Source organism: Narcine bancroftii, chromosome 12, assembly GCF_036971445.1.
Source record: "Narcine bancroftii isolate sNarBan1 chromosome 12, sNarBan1.hap1, whole genome shotgun sequence".
Classification (NCBI taxonomy): domain Eukaryota; kingdom Metazoa; phylum Chordata; class Chondrichthyes; order Torpediniformes; family Narcinidae; genus Narcine; species Narcine bancroftii.
In genome coordinates this window covers 40,065,858-40,082,343 of record NC_091480.1, presented here as the reverse complement: position 1 = coordinate 40,082,343, position 16,486 = coordinate 40,065,858, and the positions used below count along the sequence as shown (strand labels likewise).

Sequence of the window (16,486 nt, the reverse complement as noted above, 5' to 3'; positions counted from 1 at the left end):
TTACCATTAGTGGCCATAATAGTTCCCTGATACTTTAAACTAAAATTTTAAAAAGTTTAAACTTGAAAACAAAGGGTTAAAAAACAGGTACTTAAAAGTCTGGCCAGAGAGGTCGAGATTACACGTCTAGACTTTTCGCCATCTTGCCACGCCCCCCATAAATTTTCTCTCTTGAGATGCATTCCCAACCTCATCTTCCCCATCTACTTGCATGTTAAAATCCCCCATGACGACCATAACATTGTCCTTCTGACACCTTTTCCAACCGCTGTTGTAATTTGTAATCCACATCCCAGCTCCTGTTTGAAGGACTCTACCTTTACCATTTAATTCAACCCACAATGATTCTATATCTTCTGATCCTATGTCACCTCTTTCAAATAATTTAATGTTGTTCCTTACCAACAGAGCCGCACCACCCCCTCTGCTTACTTGCCTATCCTTGAATGCACTGGGTATCCTTTAACACTTACTCCTAATTATATGCATCCTTTAGCCATGACTGCATGATGGCCACCACATCATACCTGCCAATCTGTACGTACTACAAGCTCATCCACTTTCATTCTTATACTGTGTATTTAAAGATTTTGCCGTGTATTTCTCACTTTTTTGGTTGCATTGCAACTCATCCCCATGCCTGTAATTTTTCCCCGTCTGCCTGTCCTTCCACATAAACACCCTACCAGCTGTCCCTACTTGTGCACCAACCTCCTCTTTTTCTTGGTTCCCACCTCCCCACTCCCTGTGAATCCAGTTTAAATCCCTCCTGCAATAGAAGGGTTATGGACAGTGTAGGTCAGTTACACGAAGCAGAATAATATTTTGGCACAGACTAAGGGGCTGAAGGGCTTGTTTTCTATGCTGCAATGTTCTATGGTTCTAAGAGTCTCAGGATTGTGTGTGTGCAACGAGACTAGAGCACCCAGCCTGGACCGTGTGGGCAATAGGACGGGGGGGGGGGGGGGTCCCAGTCCAGACTGTGTGCGCAATTGGACTGGGGGGGGGGGGGAGGGTCCCAGCCCAGACCATGTATGCAATAGGACTGGGGGGTTCCCAGCCTGAACTGTGTGTACAGGACTGGGGGGTCCCAGTCCAGACCATGTGTGCAATAGGACTCGGGGTCCCAGCCCGAACCATGTGTACAGGACTGGGGGTCCCAGCCCGGACCATGTGTGCAATAGGACTGGGGGTCCCAGTCCAGTCCATGTGTGCAATTGGACTGGGGGTCCCAGCCCAGACCATGTGTGCAATAGGACTCTGGGTCCCAGCCCGGACTGTGTGTACAGGACTGGGGGTCCCAGCCTGGACCATGTGTGCAATAAGACTGGGTGGGGGGGGGGGTCCCAGCCTGGACTGTGTGTACAGGACTGGGGGTACCAGCCTGGACCATGTGTGCAATAAGACTGGGTGGGGTGGGGGGTCCCAGCCTGGACTGTGTGTACAGGACTGGGGGTCCCAGCCTGGACCATGTGTGCAATAAGACTGGGTGGGGGGGGGGGGTCCCAGCCTGGACTGTGTGTACAGGACTGGGGTACCAGCCCAGACCATGTGTGCAATAGGACTGGAGGTCCCAGCCCAGACCTTGTGTACAGGACTGGGGATCCCAGCCCGGACCATGTGTGCAATAGGACTGGGGGTCCCAGCCGGAACCGTGTGTGCAATAGGACTGGGGGGTCCCAGCCCATACCATGTGTGCAATAGGACTGGGGGTCCCAGCCAGACCATGTGTACAGGACTGGGGGTCCCAGCCCGGACCATGTGTACAGGACTGGGGGTCCCAGCCCGTCTATGTGTGTAACAGCTGTGACAGTGTGAGTGAGTGAAGTTGTTTCTTTAATCATGTTCTGTGCCCCTCAGGGTTGCTCCTTGATCCGACCCACCAGAAGTGCGGTGGTGTTCTGCTACCCACTATCACCCGTGGAATCATGCAGTATTCTCTGTCCATGACTAATTCTGTTAACGTGATGAAGTGCTCCTGGGTTCTGCAAACACCTACTGCAGAGGTCATCGAGTTGGAGGTGGTCTCCCACAAGCCCACAAGCCGCCCACATGTCAGATGCTCGTCTGCCTACACGGTAATCAAACTAGAGGCAGTAGAGAAGGAAGGGGAATTCTGTGGCCTCTTCTGGACCATTCTTGGGGCTGGCAAGAAGCTCGTGATTCAAGGGCCAGGGCCAGGTATCGTGACCCTTCAAACAACGCCTTCTGCCTTCAAGCGTGGATTTATCCTGAGGTACTCGGGTAAGTGGGATGGGTTGGGAAGAATCAGGGCTCCAGGTATGATGAGGCTGTGGGAAAGTGAGTATTTCTCCAATACTCTCCCGAATGTGTGTGAGGGGGAATGGGAGGGAAGGAGGGGGAGAATGAGGGAAAGAGAGGGGGAGGGATGAAGGATGGGGAGAGGGAGAGAGAGAGGGATGGAGGAAGAGGGAAGGATGTGGAGAGGGAGGGAAAGAGAGGAGGGAGGGAAGGGGAGAGAGTGTGCAGTTCTGGTCGCCTAATTATAGGAAGGATATAAACAGAGTGGAGAGAGTGCAGAGAAGGTTTACCAGAATGTTACCTGGGTTTAAGCATCTAGAGTATAGGGAGAGATTGGACAGATTAGGTCTTTATTCTTTGGAACATAGAAGGTTGAGAGGGGATTTGATAGAAGTATTTAAGATTATGAAAGGGATAGACAGAGTGGATGTGGATAGACTATTTCCGTTAAGAGGAGGAAAGATTAAAACAAGAGGACATGAGTTAAGAATTAAGGGGCAGAGGTTTAGAGGTAACATGAGGGGGAACTTCTTTACTCAGAGAGTGGTAGACGTGTGGAATGAGCTTCCGGGAGAAATAGTGGCGGCGGAGTCAATTGTATTATTTAAGAAAAGGTTGGACAGGTATATGGATGAGAAGAAGATGGAGGGTTATGGGCATTGAGCAGGGAGGTGGGACTAGAAAGGGGTGTTTGGTTCGGTGCGGACTAGAAGGGCCTAATGGCCTGTTTCCGTGCTGTAATTGTTATGTTATGTTATGTTATGAGAAAGAAAATAAGGGAGAATTGAAGAGAATATTTGACGAATGCTGTGAAAAAGCTGTCTGCACCTTTCTCCGTGCCTGTAAATTCAAGTTCTCTGGTTGCAACCTGAGCCTTGAGCTCTGGGGTTCCCTCCCACATGTCTCCAGATCCTTTTAAAATCCCGTCGATTGAATTTCTGGAGGACTGCATCCATGGGTAGAAAGCATAGTAGTTGGTCAGGGTTGGATTTGGTCCAAACGTCACGGTCATTGCCTCCTGACTGCTCGTTTTCGTTTGGGGATCTTCACTCCGACTTTATTCTGATGTTTGGGACAGGTGAACTCAGCAAAACAATCGACCCAAATGCTGCAGAGCCACAAATTCCAATCTCTTCTCCAGCTCGGGGGAACCGGCTTGGCTTCGGATGCGAAGGAATCACCATTTCTCTTCTGACAACGGGACAAGAGCAGAAAGTCTTTCCAGGAAACAAGCGAAGGAGAAGAGTTTGGGTCCATCGCCCCTCTGGAAGTTCCATTCTTCTCGCCCGTCCCAAGCAGGACACCCACCTGGAGACGAGAAAGATCGCAGTATCAAGGCGCTCCCAGGCAGAAGCCAGTGTCACCTTGAATCCCAAGTCCATGGAAAGAGTGAATTCTTCAGCCTCCATCTCCACTTGGCACAACGTCTCCATCCCCACCCCACCACACACCGTCCCCACCCCACAACACACCGTCCCCATTGCCACCCCATCACACACTGTCCCCATCCCCACTCCACCACACACTGTTCCCACCCCACCTCACACTGTCCCCACCCCACCACACACCATCCCCAGCCTTACCCCACCACCCACTAATCCTAGGCCAACACACCCCAACCCCGAACCCAGCCCCAGTCTCAGCCCCGTGCTTGGAGCAAGCTCTCTTCCGAGCTCCACATCCTTCTCCACCGGCAGCCAGCGATCTTCCCCAACTTTAACTCCCAACTCCAGGTCCAATGTTGACTCTACACCTGCCTTGACACCCGGCTTTTGGTGTTTTTTATGCTCCCTTCAAAATAGAACCCTGGTCGATGAAACACAATTAATATCCCCGCCACTGGCACCATCGGCAGAGCCTCGGGTGGAACCCCTGCGCAGTGCCATGGTTGGCGGGCGCCCTGCCCTAAAGTCCAGGCAAAAGCCACTCCCGGCGGACAGCTGGATGGTGAGAGGCTCCACACTGACCACAGGTGAAGCCAATCATGGGGCCACTCACGATCAGCCTGAATCCCACCCCAACATCCCACGGCTGCCTGCAGCCAGCCCCCAACTCAGTTCTCACCCGTCACCAATGATCCTAACAGCAGGGACTAGCACTCTGGCCACAGGGTCTGATGTCTCCTCGGTCAAGGTTGGCCAACAGGGAGCTGGGCATCATAGGAGCAACCAATGGGGCTGCTTGTCCCCGCAGCCACTGTGGGGTGGCGGGCTTGGGTCCTGGGTACCAAGCAGAGGGGTCCAGACAGCCTCAACACCAAGTGCGTCCAGGCATGCCTCTGTCCGGACAAACCAGGGAGTGGCGAGGGAGCCCTTGTATGTTGCGGGGGGAGAAAGTGGTGGCGAGCGGAGCTCTCTGTTGGGATTGCGTGCCACTTCCAGGCAACCCGTCTCTCCCGCAGACCGAACTGAGAGAAGGGGCTCGAAGCAACCCCCTCAGACCAGTGATGTCCCTGTCTCGCCCTCCGCTCAAAACTCAGCCCCGCAGGATGTCCGAAGCCGCCCTGCACAACACTCGGCCATGCTCATCAGGACTGGATGGAGGCACCCTCCAGCAAATGGAAGCCCCCCGTCTGCTGGCATCTACTTAAGTGAGACGCCACCCAATGAGGCAGGCCGTCAACCCCCAGGGAGCTTCTCAACTGCCCTGCCAGTCACATGGTATCCATGGAGATCAAAGCTGCCTGATACCAGGCTGCCAAGTCAGATCGTGTCCAGAGCATCAGGAAGGATGGTCACATCATTAGCTGAAGCCGTGGGCCAAGCGAGGAAGGTGGGAAGGCTGGAGGTTTCTCCATCTCCACGAGTCTCAGTCAAAACCCAGTCTGCAAGACAATTCCCACCATCCCCTCTCCTGCCTGTTTTGGTGACCAACTTGGCAGAATTCCAGCAGCCCGTGCCTGGCCTCCACACAACTCTTCAAGCTCCAATTGACCAAAGAGATGTGGTGAGATTGCACAAAGGTGACATCCTGTCCCCTTCCTCAGGTGGGAAGCCAGCCCTCCCAACCACCATCAGTTTAAAGGTTAATCCTCCTTTGCTGTCTTCTCCCAAAGCGGAGCCATTGGCATGGACACCGCAGGAAGACCAGCTGATTTCAGGGCTTAGTGGTGCCTCTCCAAAGCTCCCGCAAGATCTTAGCAATCTCCCAACCCAGCCAGCGGAGTCTTGGTTAAGTGAAGAATGGCACTGGAAAATATTGCCAACTTTAGATGATCCCACCACCAAAGAGACAATAACCACCATCCACGGGAGGGTCCCAGCACCTCACACGTCTGCTGTGGCCAAAGGGGGTACGGTACCTTCTCCAATTTTACACATGACTGAGTTAGTAATCACACATAACACAACCAACATCACAACACTGAGCCCAGATGGCAGGCCAACACAGAGCAAAGATGTCAGTCAGACTTTGAGGAGAGACATCAGTCAGATGCTGAGCACAGACGTCAGTCAGACGCTGAGCCTGGACATCAGTCAGACACCGAGCACAGACATCAGACAAACACCGAGTACAGACATCAGTCAGACGCTGATCAGAGACATCAGTTGGACGCCGAGCACAGACATCAGTGAGACAATGAGCACAGACATCAGTGAGACACTGAACACAGACATCAGTCAGACGCAAGGCACAGACATCAGTCAGACACTGAGGAGAGACATGGATCAGACACTGAGGACAGACATGAGTCAGACACTGAACCCAGACATCAGTCAGATGCAAGACATAGACATCAGTCAGACGCTGAGCCTGGGCATCAGTCAGACACCGAGCACAGACATCAGACAAACATCGAGTACAGATATCAGTGAGACAACGAGCACAGACATCTGTCAGACACTGAACACAGAGATCAGTCAGACACCTAGCCCAGACATCAGTCAGGCTCCGAACCCAGACATCAGTCAGACACCCAGCGCAGACTTCAGTCAGACACTGAACCTGGACATCAGTCAGACACTGAGCGCGGACATCAGTCAGACACTGAGCACAGTCATCAGTCAGACACTGAGCTCAGATGTTAGTCAGACACTGAACACAGACATCAGTCAGACACATAGCCCAGACATCAGTCAGACACTGAACCCAGACATCAGTCAAACATTGAGCCCAGACATCAGTCAGACACTGAGCCCAGACATCAGTCAGACACCGAGCACAGACATCAGTCAGACACCAAGCACAGACATCAGTCAGACACTGAACCCAGACCTCAGTCAGACACTGAACCCAGACCTCAGTCAGACACCCAGTGCAGACTTCAGTCAGACACCGAACCCGGACATCAGTCAGACACTGAGCTCAGATGTTAGTCAGACACCAAGTGCAGACTTCAGTCAGACACTGAACCCAGACATCAGTCAGAAACCAAGCACAGACATCAGTCAGACATTGAGCTCGGATGTCAGTCAGACACTGAACTCAGACATCAGTTATACACCGAACCCAGACATCAGTCATACACCAAACCCAGACCTCAGTCAGACACTGAACCCAGACCTTAGTCAAACACTGAATCCAGACCTCAGTCAGACACTGAGCCCGGACATCAGTCGGACATTGATCCCAGACATCAGTCAGACACCGAACCCAGACGTCAGTCAGACACCGAATCCAGACCTCAGTCAGACACTGAAACCAGACATCAGTCAGGCGCTAAACCCAGACCTCAGTCAGACACTGAGCCCGGACATCAGTCGGACATTGATCCCAGACATCAGTCAGACACCGAACCCAGACGTCAGTCAGACACCGAATCCAGACCTCAGTCAGACACTGAAACCAGACATCAGTCAGGCGCTAAACCCAGACCTCAGTCAGACACTGAGCCCGGACATCAGTCGGACATTGATCCCAGACATCAGTCAGACACCGAACCCAGACGTCAGTCAGACACCGAATCCAGACATCAGTCAGACACTGAAACCAGACATCAGTCAGACGCTAAACCCAGACCTTAGTCAAACACTGAATCCAGACCTCAGTCAGACACTGAGCCCGGACATCAGTCGGACATTGATCCCAGACATCAGTCAGACACCGAACCCAGACGTCAGTCAGACACCGAATCCAGACCTCAGTCAGACACTGAAACCAGACATCAGTCAGGCGCTAAACCCAGACCTCAGTCAGACACTGAGCCCGGACATCAGTCGGACATTGATCCCAGACATCAGTCAGACACCGAACCCAGACGTCAGTCAGACACCGAATCCAGACCTCAGTCAGACACTGAAACCAGACATCAGTCAGGCGCTAAACCCAGACCTCAGTCAGACACTGAGCCCGGACATCAGTCGGACATTGATCCCAGACATCAGTCAGACACCGAACCCAGACGTCAGTCAGACACCGAATCCAGACCTCAGTCAGACACTGAAACCAGACATCAGTCAGACGCTAAACCCAGACATCAGTCAGACACCAAGTGCAGACTTCAGTCAAACACCAAACCCAGACGTCAGTCAGACACCAAACCCAGACATCAGTCATACACCAAGCGCAGACTTCAGTCAAACACCAAACCCAGACATCAGTCAGACACTGAGTGCGGCCATCAGTCAGACACCGAGCAAAGTCATCAGTCAGACATCGAGTGCAGACATCAGCCAAATACTGAACGCAGACATCATTCAGACGCAGAAGACAGACATCAGTCAGACGCTGAGGACAGACATCAGTCAGACATTGAGCCCAGACATCAGTCAGACGCTGAGCAGAGACATCAGTCAGACACTGAGCCTGGACATCAGTCGGACATTGATCCCAGACATCAGTCAGACACCGAACCCAGACCTCAGTCAGACACAAAACACAGACCTCAGTCAGATGCCAAACCCAGACATCAGTCAGATGCTGAACCCAGACATCAGTCAGACACCAAGCGCAGACTTCAGTCAAACACCAAACCCAGACATCAGTCAGATACTGAGCGCAGACATCAGTCAGACATTGAACCCAGACATCAGTCAGATGCTGAGCAGAGACATCAGTCAGACACTGAGCGCAGACATCAGTCAGACATTGAACCCAGACATCAGTCAGATGCTGAGCAGAGACATCAGTCAGACACTGAGCCTGGACATCAGTCGGACATTGATCCCAGACATCAGTCAGACACCGAACCCAGACCTCAGTCAAACACCAAACCCAGACATCAGTCAGACACCAAACCCAGTCATCAGTCAGACACTGAGCACAGACATCAGTCAGACACTGAGTGCGGACATCAGTCAGACACTGAGCGCAGCCATCAGTCAGACAGCGAGCACAGATGTCAGTCAGACATTGAGCCCAGATATCAGTCAGACACCGAGTGCAGAGATCAGTCAGACACTGAGTGGAGACATCAGTCAGACACCGAGCACAGACATCAGTCAGACACTGAGCGTGGACATCAGTCAGACACTGAACCCAGACATCAGTCAGACACCTAACCCAGACATCAGTCAGACATCTAACCCAGACATCAGTCAGACACTGAACCCATACTTCAGTCAGACACTGAGCACGGCCATCAGTCAGACACCGAGCACAGACGTCAGTCAGACATTGAGCCCAGATATCAGTCAGACACCGAGTGCAGTGATCAGTCAGACACTGAGTGGAGACATCAGTCAGACACCGAGCACAGACATCAGTCAGACACTGAGCACGGACGTCAGTCAGACACTGAGCGTGGACATCAGTCAGACTCCAAGCGCAGACTTCAGTCAAACACCAAACCCAGACTTCAGTCAGACACCAAGGACAGACATCAGTCAGACATTGAGCTCGGATGTCAGTCAGACACTGAACGCAGACATCATTCAGATGCAGAAGACAGACATCAGTCAGACATTGAGCTCGGATGTCAGTCAGACACTGAACCCAGACCTCAGTCGGACACCGAGCAGAGATATCAGTCAGACACCGAGCACAGACATCAGTCAGACGCTGAATACAGACATCATTCAGACAGCAAGCCCAGACATTGGTCAGACACCGAGCCTAGACATCAGTCAGACACTGAGCCCGGACATTAGTCAGACACTGAATACAGACATCATTCAGACAGCAAGCCCAGACATTGGTCAGACACCGAGCCTAGACATCAGTCAGACACTGAGCCCGGACATTAGTCAGACACTGAACCCAGACATCAGTGGGACACCAACCGCAGACTTCATTCAGACACTGAACCCGGACATCAGTCAGACACTGACCACAGACATTGGTCCGACACTGAGCTCAGATGTTAGTCAGACACAGAATCCAGAAATCAGTCAGACACTGAGCACAGACATCAATCAGACACTGAGCGCAGACATCAGTCAGACACAGAGCGCAGACCTCAGTCAGACACTGAGCGCAGACCTCAGTCAGACACCGAGTGCAGACCTCAGTCAGACACTGAGCACAGACATCATTCAGACACCGAGCACAGACATCATTCAGACACCGAGCACAGACATCAGTCAGACACCGAACCCAGACATCCATCAAATAGTTGGCCCAGAAATCGGTCAAACACTGAACCCAGATGTCAGTCGAACATTAAGCCCAAATGTCAGTCAGACACTGACTGCAGAGGTCAGTCTGACATTCAGCCTGGATGTCAGTCAGACATTGAGCTCAATTATCAGTCAGACAACGAGTCCAGAGGTCAGTCGAACAGCGAGCACGGAGGACAGTCTGACATTGAGTCCAGACGTCAGTTGGGCATTGAGCCTGGTTGTCAGTCAGACACTGAGCCTGGATATCAATTGGGCACCAAGCACAGACATCAGTCAGATACCGAGTACAGACATCAATCAGATACCGAGAACAGACATCAGTCAGTTACCGAGAACAGACATCAGTCAGATACCGAATACAGACATCAGTCAGACACTGAACCCAGAAATCCATCATATACTGGGCGCAGACATCAGTCAGACATTGTGTTCTGACACCAGTCAGATACCGAGCACAGACATCAGTCAGACAATGTGTCCTGACACCAGTCTGACACCGAGCACAGACATCAGTCCGACACTGAGACTGGAAGTTAGTTCATCACAGAGTCCAGAGGTTAGTCGAACACTAAGCCTGAACATCAGTCAGATACTGAATCCAGATGTCAGTCTGAGCCCAGATGTCAGTAGGACACTGAGCCTGGAGATCAATAGGACACTAAATATAGAGGTAAATTGGACACTGAGCCCAGGCATCAGTCGGACACTGAGCCCAGATGTGAGTTGGATGCTGAGTCCAGAAGTCAGTCAAACATTGAGCCCGGATGTCAGTCAGACACTGAACCCAGACATCAGTTGGGCACTGAGCCCAGATATCAGTCAGACATTGAGCCTAGATGGCAGTCAGACATTGAACCTGGATGCAAGTCAGACACCGAGCTCAGATGCCAGTCGGACTGCGAGTCCAGAGGTCAATCAAACACTGACACTGTACGTCAGTCGGACACAGAGCTCAGACGACAGTCGGATATTGAGCCCAGAGATCCATCAAACGCTAAGTCCAGACATCAATAGGACACCGAATCCAGAAGTCAGTCGGACACTGAGCCTGGATATCAGTTGGACACAGAGCCCAGATGTCAGTTGGATGCTGAGTCCAGAGGTCAGTCAGACATGGAACCCGGACGTCAGTCAGACATTGAGCCTGGACATCAGTCAGACACTGAGTCCAGATGCCAGTCAGACATGGAACCCAGACATCAGTCAGACATGGAGCCCGGACATCAGTCAGACACTGAATCCAGAGGTCAGTCAGACATGGAACCCGGACATCAGTCAGACATGGAGCCCGGACATCAGTCAGACACTGAATCCAGAGGTCAGTCAGACATGGAACCCGGACGTCAGTCAGACATTGAGCCCGGACATCAGTCAGACACTGAGTCCAGATGCCAGTCAGACATTGAGCCCAGATGTCATTCGGATACTAAGCTCTGACGTCAGTCAGACACTGAGCCTGGACATCAGACGAACACTAAGCCCGGACATCAGTTGGTCACTGAGCTCAGAGGTCAGTCAGACACTGAGTCCAGAGGTCAGTCAAACACTGAGTCCGGATGTCAGTTGGAAATTGAACTCTGATGTCAATCGGACACTGAGCCTAGATGCCAGTTGGAAACTGAGTCTGGACGTCAGTCGAACATTGAGCCCAGATGTTAGTTGGACACTGAGCCTGGACATCAGTCGAACAATGAGCCTGGATGTCAGTCGGGCATGGAGCCCAGACGTCCCTCAGACACCAAGTCCAGATGTCAGCCAGACATTGAACCTGAATGTCAGTCGGACACTGAGACCAGATGTCGGTTGGATGCTGAGTCCAGATGTCAGTCGGACATTGAGCTCGGATGTTAATCGGGCAATGAGCCCAGATGTCAGTCAGACACTGAGCCCAGGCATTAGTCAGATACTGAGACCGGACGTCGGTCGGATACCAAGTCCAGATTTCAACCAAGCCCATAGCAAGACTGGCTTAGCACTAACCTTACTCACACCAAGCACTGGATCAGTGATGTCCTTGCTCCCTACATCCCAGCCCAGCATTGACTCGCCTAACAGGCTAACATCATCAACTGAAGACACAGAGACAGAGAGAGCGGTGCCAAACACTGGCCACCAACACACACCAGGCACCTCCAGGTACACCACCACATTTACAACTCCTCCAGAGAAACCCAAACAGATTTTTATTCTGGAGGACCAGCTACCACAGCTCAGAGGTAAGTCCAGTGACCAGCTAACCCGAGTCCGATCGGACAGAGCCCTAATGTAACCTCATGCCCTTCTCTGTCAATTGTGTTGGGAGTGTTGCTATTGTCTGGGGGGGGGGGGGGGCCTTTGCAAATTTGAGGGAAAATAATTAATTCCCAGGTTAAGAGTTGGGATTAAAAACCCAGAATTCAACTGGTAAATTGGATGGTTCTGCTAATTTCTCAATTTACTTTCACTAGGACCTTTTAAGGCATGTTATCAGGAACAGCATTAATCAAACAGCATCTCTAGGTTGAAGAACAGTTTCTTTCCAACGGCTTTCGGACTCTTGAACCTCTCCAGGTTTCACTAACAGGGACTGCTCCAACACCACAGAAACCTTGTCTGCACTATTCCTGTCACTTTTTTGCACCATGATAGCTGTGAATATTTATGATTTGATTTTGTATTTCTTGTCTTTTTTTTTTAAATCAATGTGCCCTTGTAGCTGTTTTATTTGAAAATTTTATTTATTGCTCAAAATAAATCATACAGTCAAAATCAAAACACAAATTGATACATAATGCTTATCCCCTATAATCCCCCACCTCCAACCCTAGCCCCAACCCTAACCCCAACCCCCCTCTAAACTACCCCAAAATTAAAAAAGAATAGAAGATAGAAGAGGTGATCAACTCACATACCAGTCATCAACTATCGCCATGGTTCGGTGCAACCCCAACACCGGTGGAGGAAAAAAAATGATTGCAAATTCAAACCCATACATCTCATATACAGGCTCTAAACTTTAACAAAAAAGGAATCATTATTACATAAATTATACGTTATCTTTTCCTGCGGAATACAGGAACTTATTTCCATATGCCAGCGTTAAATACTTAAATCACTCATTTTTCCAAGTAATTGCCAAACATTTTCTTGCCACAACTAATGCCAATCTTGTTACAAGCCCAGAGGACCCATAAACCCAGTAGCAATAGACATTCACCAAGACAAATGGTTACTTAAACAAAAGTTGCTTTTAATTATCTTTAAGCATGAAAACAGAATCACACTTTAACTTAACTTACTTAACCTAACTTAACCCCCTTCTAATTGTAAATGCATGTGTATGTAATGTGTGTGTAAGTTCAGAAAAGTTCTTTGGTTCACAGTCCAATCTCATTTCTCATTTCTCCAAGTTCACTGGTTGCAGGCAATTCTTATACTGTGCACAGAATTTAACATTTATAATATTCACCAGGCTTTGGTGCTTGAAAGGTAAATAGTTACCGCTCAGGAAGGTTCTTGTTGGTTTTCAGAGAGATTTGTTGTTCCAGGACATCCACAACCGATTTACTTCCATCAGCCACTCCAGTATCTTACTGACGAAACTTGCCCCTTCAGGGTTTTCCAGATGATAACATCTTTCTTTCAGGTCATCACAGAGTTCCGTTTTGTTTCTCTTATTCCAAGTGAAACATTAGTCCTCTCCTCTTGCATGAACCACAAGGGCTTTGACCAGGCTGTCTTCCAAATGGGGCTTTCCATAAGCTTGCCAGCTTGTCTTGTTCCAATCCTAGATGCTGTTACTGGCTGTAACATTGTAGAAGTGATCTGTGTGTGTCTCTCTCTTTTTGTCTGAGAAAAAGCCTGTTTTACTCTCTCTGCTTGCCCTCTTAGAACAACAAGTTCTCTTCCAGACAATCTGTGGCTCCGACAAGATCTTTCATCTGTTGCCATTTGTAAACAACAATCCATTATTGAAGTCTCTTGGGCACTCTTCAAAGCTCTTGCAAAAGCTGTGGAGCCGATATGTCTAGCATTAGCAGAGCTCCAGTATTTCAAATAAGATCTGTTGTAAAGTGTTTGTATGTAATCTACTCTAACAAACCTTTCCTAATTTATCTCTCAAAAACATATTTATATACTCTGTCACAATCTCAAAAAAGCAATTTGAAACATCCAATTTTAATTCCAAGCTCAATTTTTTAATATAACCCAATAAAAATACCATAGGGTCAAACGAAATTTTAAATTTAAATAAACCTTCAAAAAATTTCTTAATTCTATTCCAAAAAGATTTCACTGACTCACATATTTGTTGCTGTTTTTAGTGGCATTTGCCATTTTCTTTTGTAAAGTACCCGTTCTGTTGCAGAAAGTAAGAATTTAAGAAAGTAATAATGTTGAGTGACAATAAACTCATTGTCATTAACAATTTTAACACAGTTTCATTTGGGGGTGGGAAGGTAAACATTCACACATGGGGTGGCACAGTTGGCGTATTTGTTAATGCAACACCGTTACAGCACAAGCGATCAGGACCAGGGGGTTCAAATCCCGCGCTGTCTGTAAGGAGTTGGTACGTTCTCCCTGTGTCTGTGTGGGTTTCCTCCTGTAGCTTTAGTTCCCTCTCACTGTTGGAAATGTACTGGGGGTTGTACGTTAATTGGATGTAATTGGGCAGCATGGGCTTGTGGGCCAAAACGGCCTGTTACTGTGCTGTTTGTCTAAATATGAACTATATGCACTTTCATCTTCCCCAACACAGCCAATCAAATACTTCTGAGGTTTTATCGCTTCTTCAAGGTTGGAGCCACACACTGTAAATGTGTGGAAAAGAAAAAGTGTATATCATGGCTATTGTGATTTATGGTGTGAAAAATAAAAAATTAAAAAAAAAAAAAAAAAAGGTTGGAGCCACACCTCGTCCAGTCAAATCCATTACTCCATAAGACTTAGGAGGAGAAACAGGCCATTCAGCCCATCGAACCTGCCCTGCCTTTCAATCATGAGCCTGACCTTCTCCCCATAACCTTTGATGCCCCGGCTAATCTATAACCTATCAATCTCAGCCTTAACTAAATGACCTGGCCACCACAACATCTGTGACAACAAATTCCGCAGATTTACCATCCTCTGGCTGAAGAAATTCATCTGTTCTCAGCAGATGCCTTTCAAACTTGAAGTTGTGCCCCCTCTTATCCTGACTCTCCCACCAAACATCTACATCTCCTCTGTCCACATCTTTCAACCCTATTGTAGATAGGAGGATTTTGGTGTGTCAGGCCCTGAGTCTTTCATTGTGGGATGCCCTGCCTCAGATCTGCTTCATGAGGCTGGCCTGACTCTGTCCCCAAACATGTTGACAATGGGGAAACTCAACTCTAATAATGGTGTGGAATGTCATGGTTAGGTGGCTATCTCACTCTCTATTTGAAGGAGGTCATTGGCTGCCAGGTGTGACGTGAATATCACTTATCTTTTCTTGAGGAGTTCTGACTGGAATTGAACATTCATTATACGAACGTTAGAAGTAAAACATGAAAATCCTTGGTTGAAGTAAAAACACACAAAGCTGGAGAAACTCAGCAGGTCAAGTAGTGGTAAAAATACAGAACCGTTTTGCTTGAGCCCTTCCCGTTCCCATTTCTAACCTTATTAAAATTTAAATGTATTTGTCACATTATACCTCGTACAGTGAGAAGGGTTCTTCTGCAAGTAGGATTATAGGTTATTTCTAAAGTTCAAACAGCATTGTATAAAGCACAATTTACAGAGTGTAGGATTATAATGAAAATAAAGATCATGGTGGAACAAGACAGACACTGGGATTGTAGTAAGGAAACACCAAAATGCTGGAGGAACTCCTTGAAGAAGGGCTCGCACCAAAAACATCGGCAATATATCTTTGTCTGCTATGGTCACTGAAAGATGGGTTGAGTTCCTCCAGCATTTCAGTGTGTGTTTAGGGCAGCATGATGGCACTGCTGTGGGTTTCGTTCAGGAGCCTGATAGCTGTGGGGAAGAAAGCCTGTTGGTTTGCGTTTTCACACTCTTGAACCTTCTCCCTGGTGGGAGAGGAGAGTGTGTTCAGGGTGTGATGGGGCCTTCGATGAGTTGGTTGAGATCTAGGATGTAGATGGAGTCTGTGGAGGGGACGGAAGATTGGATTACGTTGTGAGCAGCATTCACCAGCTTCTGTGGTTCCTCCTGATGTCGAGGAGCACCATACACTGGGGAATCTGCTGAAGATCGTTAGGCTGAAGAATCATGTTCTGGAGATGAGAATGATCAACCTTCAGTGACCACAGTAATATTCACTGACTCCAGCCAGTGAAACTTTATCCCATCACTTATCATTGGATGTTGGTTTTAACAAGTCTCCTTGATGTCACATGGGACAAGGAAAATGATGGCAAGGAAAATCATTAACACCACTCATCTGAAACGCAGCTCGTTTGTCCATATTTGGACCAAATACATCGATGTTAGGAGCTGAGGGCTCCAGGGAGGAGTATTGTCAAGCAACTTATTCGTAAATGCTGCTCAGTAATCATGGACCATAAATTTCAATGGGATTTTTCTCACCACCAGTCACTCAAGAGCCAAAGTTCAAATTTATCATCAGGGTACATACGTGACATCACAACCCTGAGGTTCTTTTTTCTCTGTTGGGTTTACAATTTCTACTCTGAGTGACTGTAAACAAACTGTGCAAATGTGTATTGAAATATAAATTGCATATATGAGTC

The 16,486-nt window shown here is 48.9% G+C and overlaps 1 protein-coding gene across 1 annotated transcript; it reads left to right on the top strand.

Annotated features, from left to right (window-relative positions):
- The first annotated feature begins 1,549 nt into the window (after positions 1 to 1,549).
- On the top strand, positions 1,550 to 15,243 carry LOC138746604 (fap1 adhesin-like). The gene is made up of 5 exons (XM_069904896.1): positions 1,550 to 1,763; positions 1,861 to 2,244; positions 3,341 to 11,977; positions 14,181 to 14,313; positions 15,174 to 15,243. The coding sequence occupies exons 1-5, from the start codon at positions 1,550 to 1,552 to the stop codon at positions 15,241 to 15,243; spliced, it is 9,438 nt and encodes a 3,145-aa protein (XP_069760997.1).
- Positions 15,244 to 16,486: the final 1,243 nt, after the last annotated feature.

Bases quoted from the DNA above. Each gene is read 5' to 3' on its own strand.
- LOC138746604 (XM_069904896.1), top strand. From the start codon at position 1,550: ATGTGTGCAATAGGACTGGAGGTCCCAGCCCAGACCTTGTGTACAGGA. The intron at 1,764-1,860 runs GTACAGGACTGG...TGTGCCCCTCAG, and splicing joins GGTCCCAGCCCGGACCATGT to GGTTGCTCCTTGATCCGACC. The intron at 11,978-14,180 runs GTAAGTCCAGTG...ATTTTAACACAG, and splicing joins CCAGCTACCACAGCTCAGAG to TTTCATTTGGGGGTGGGAAG.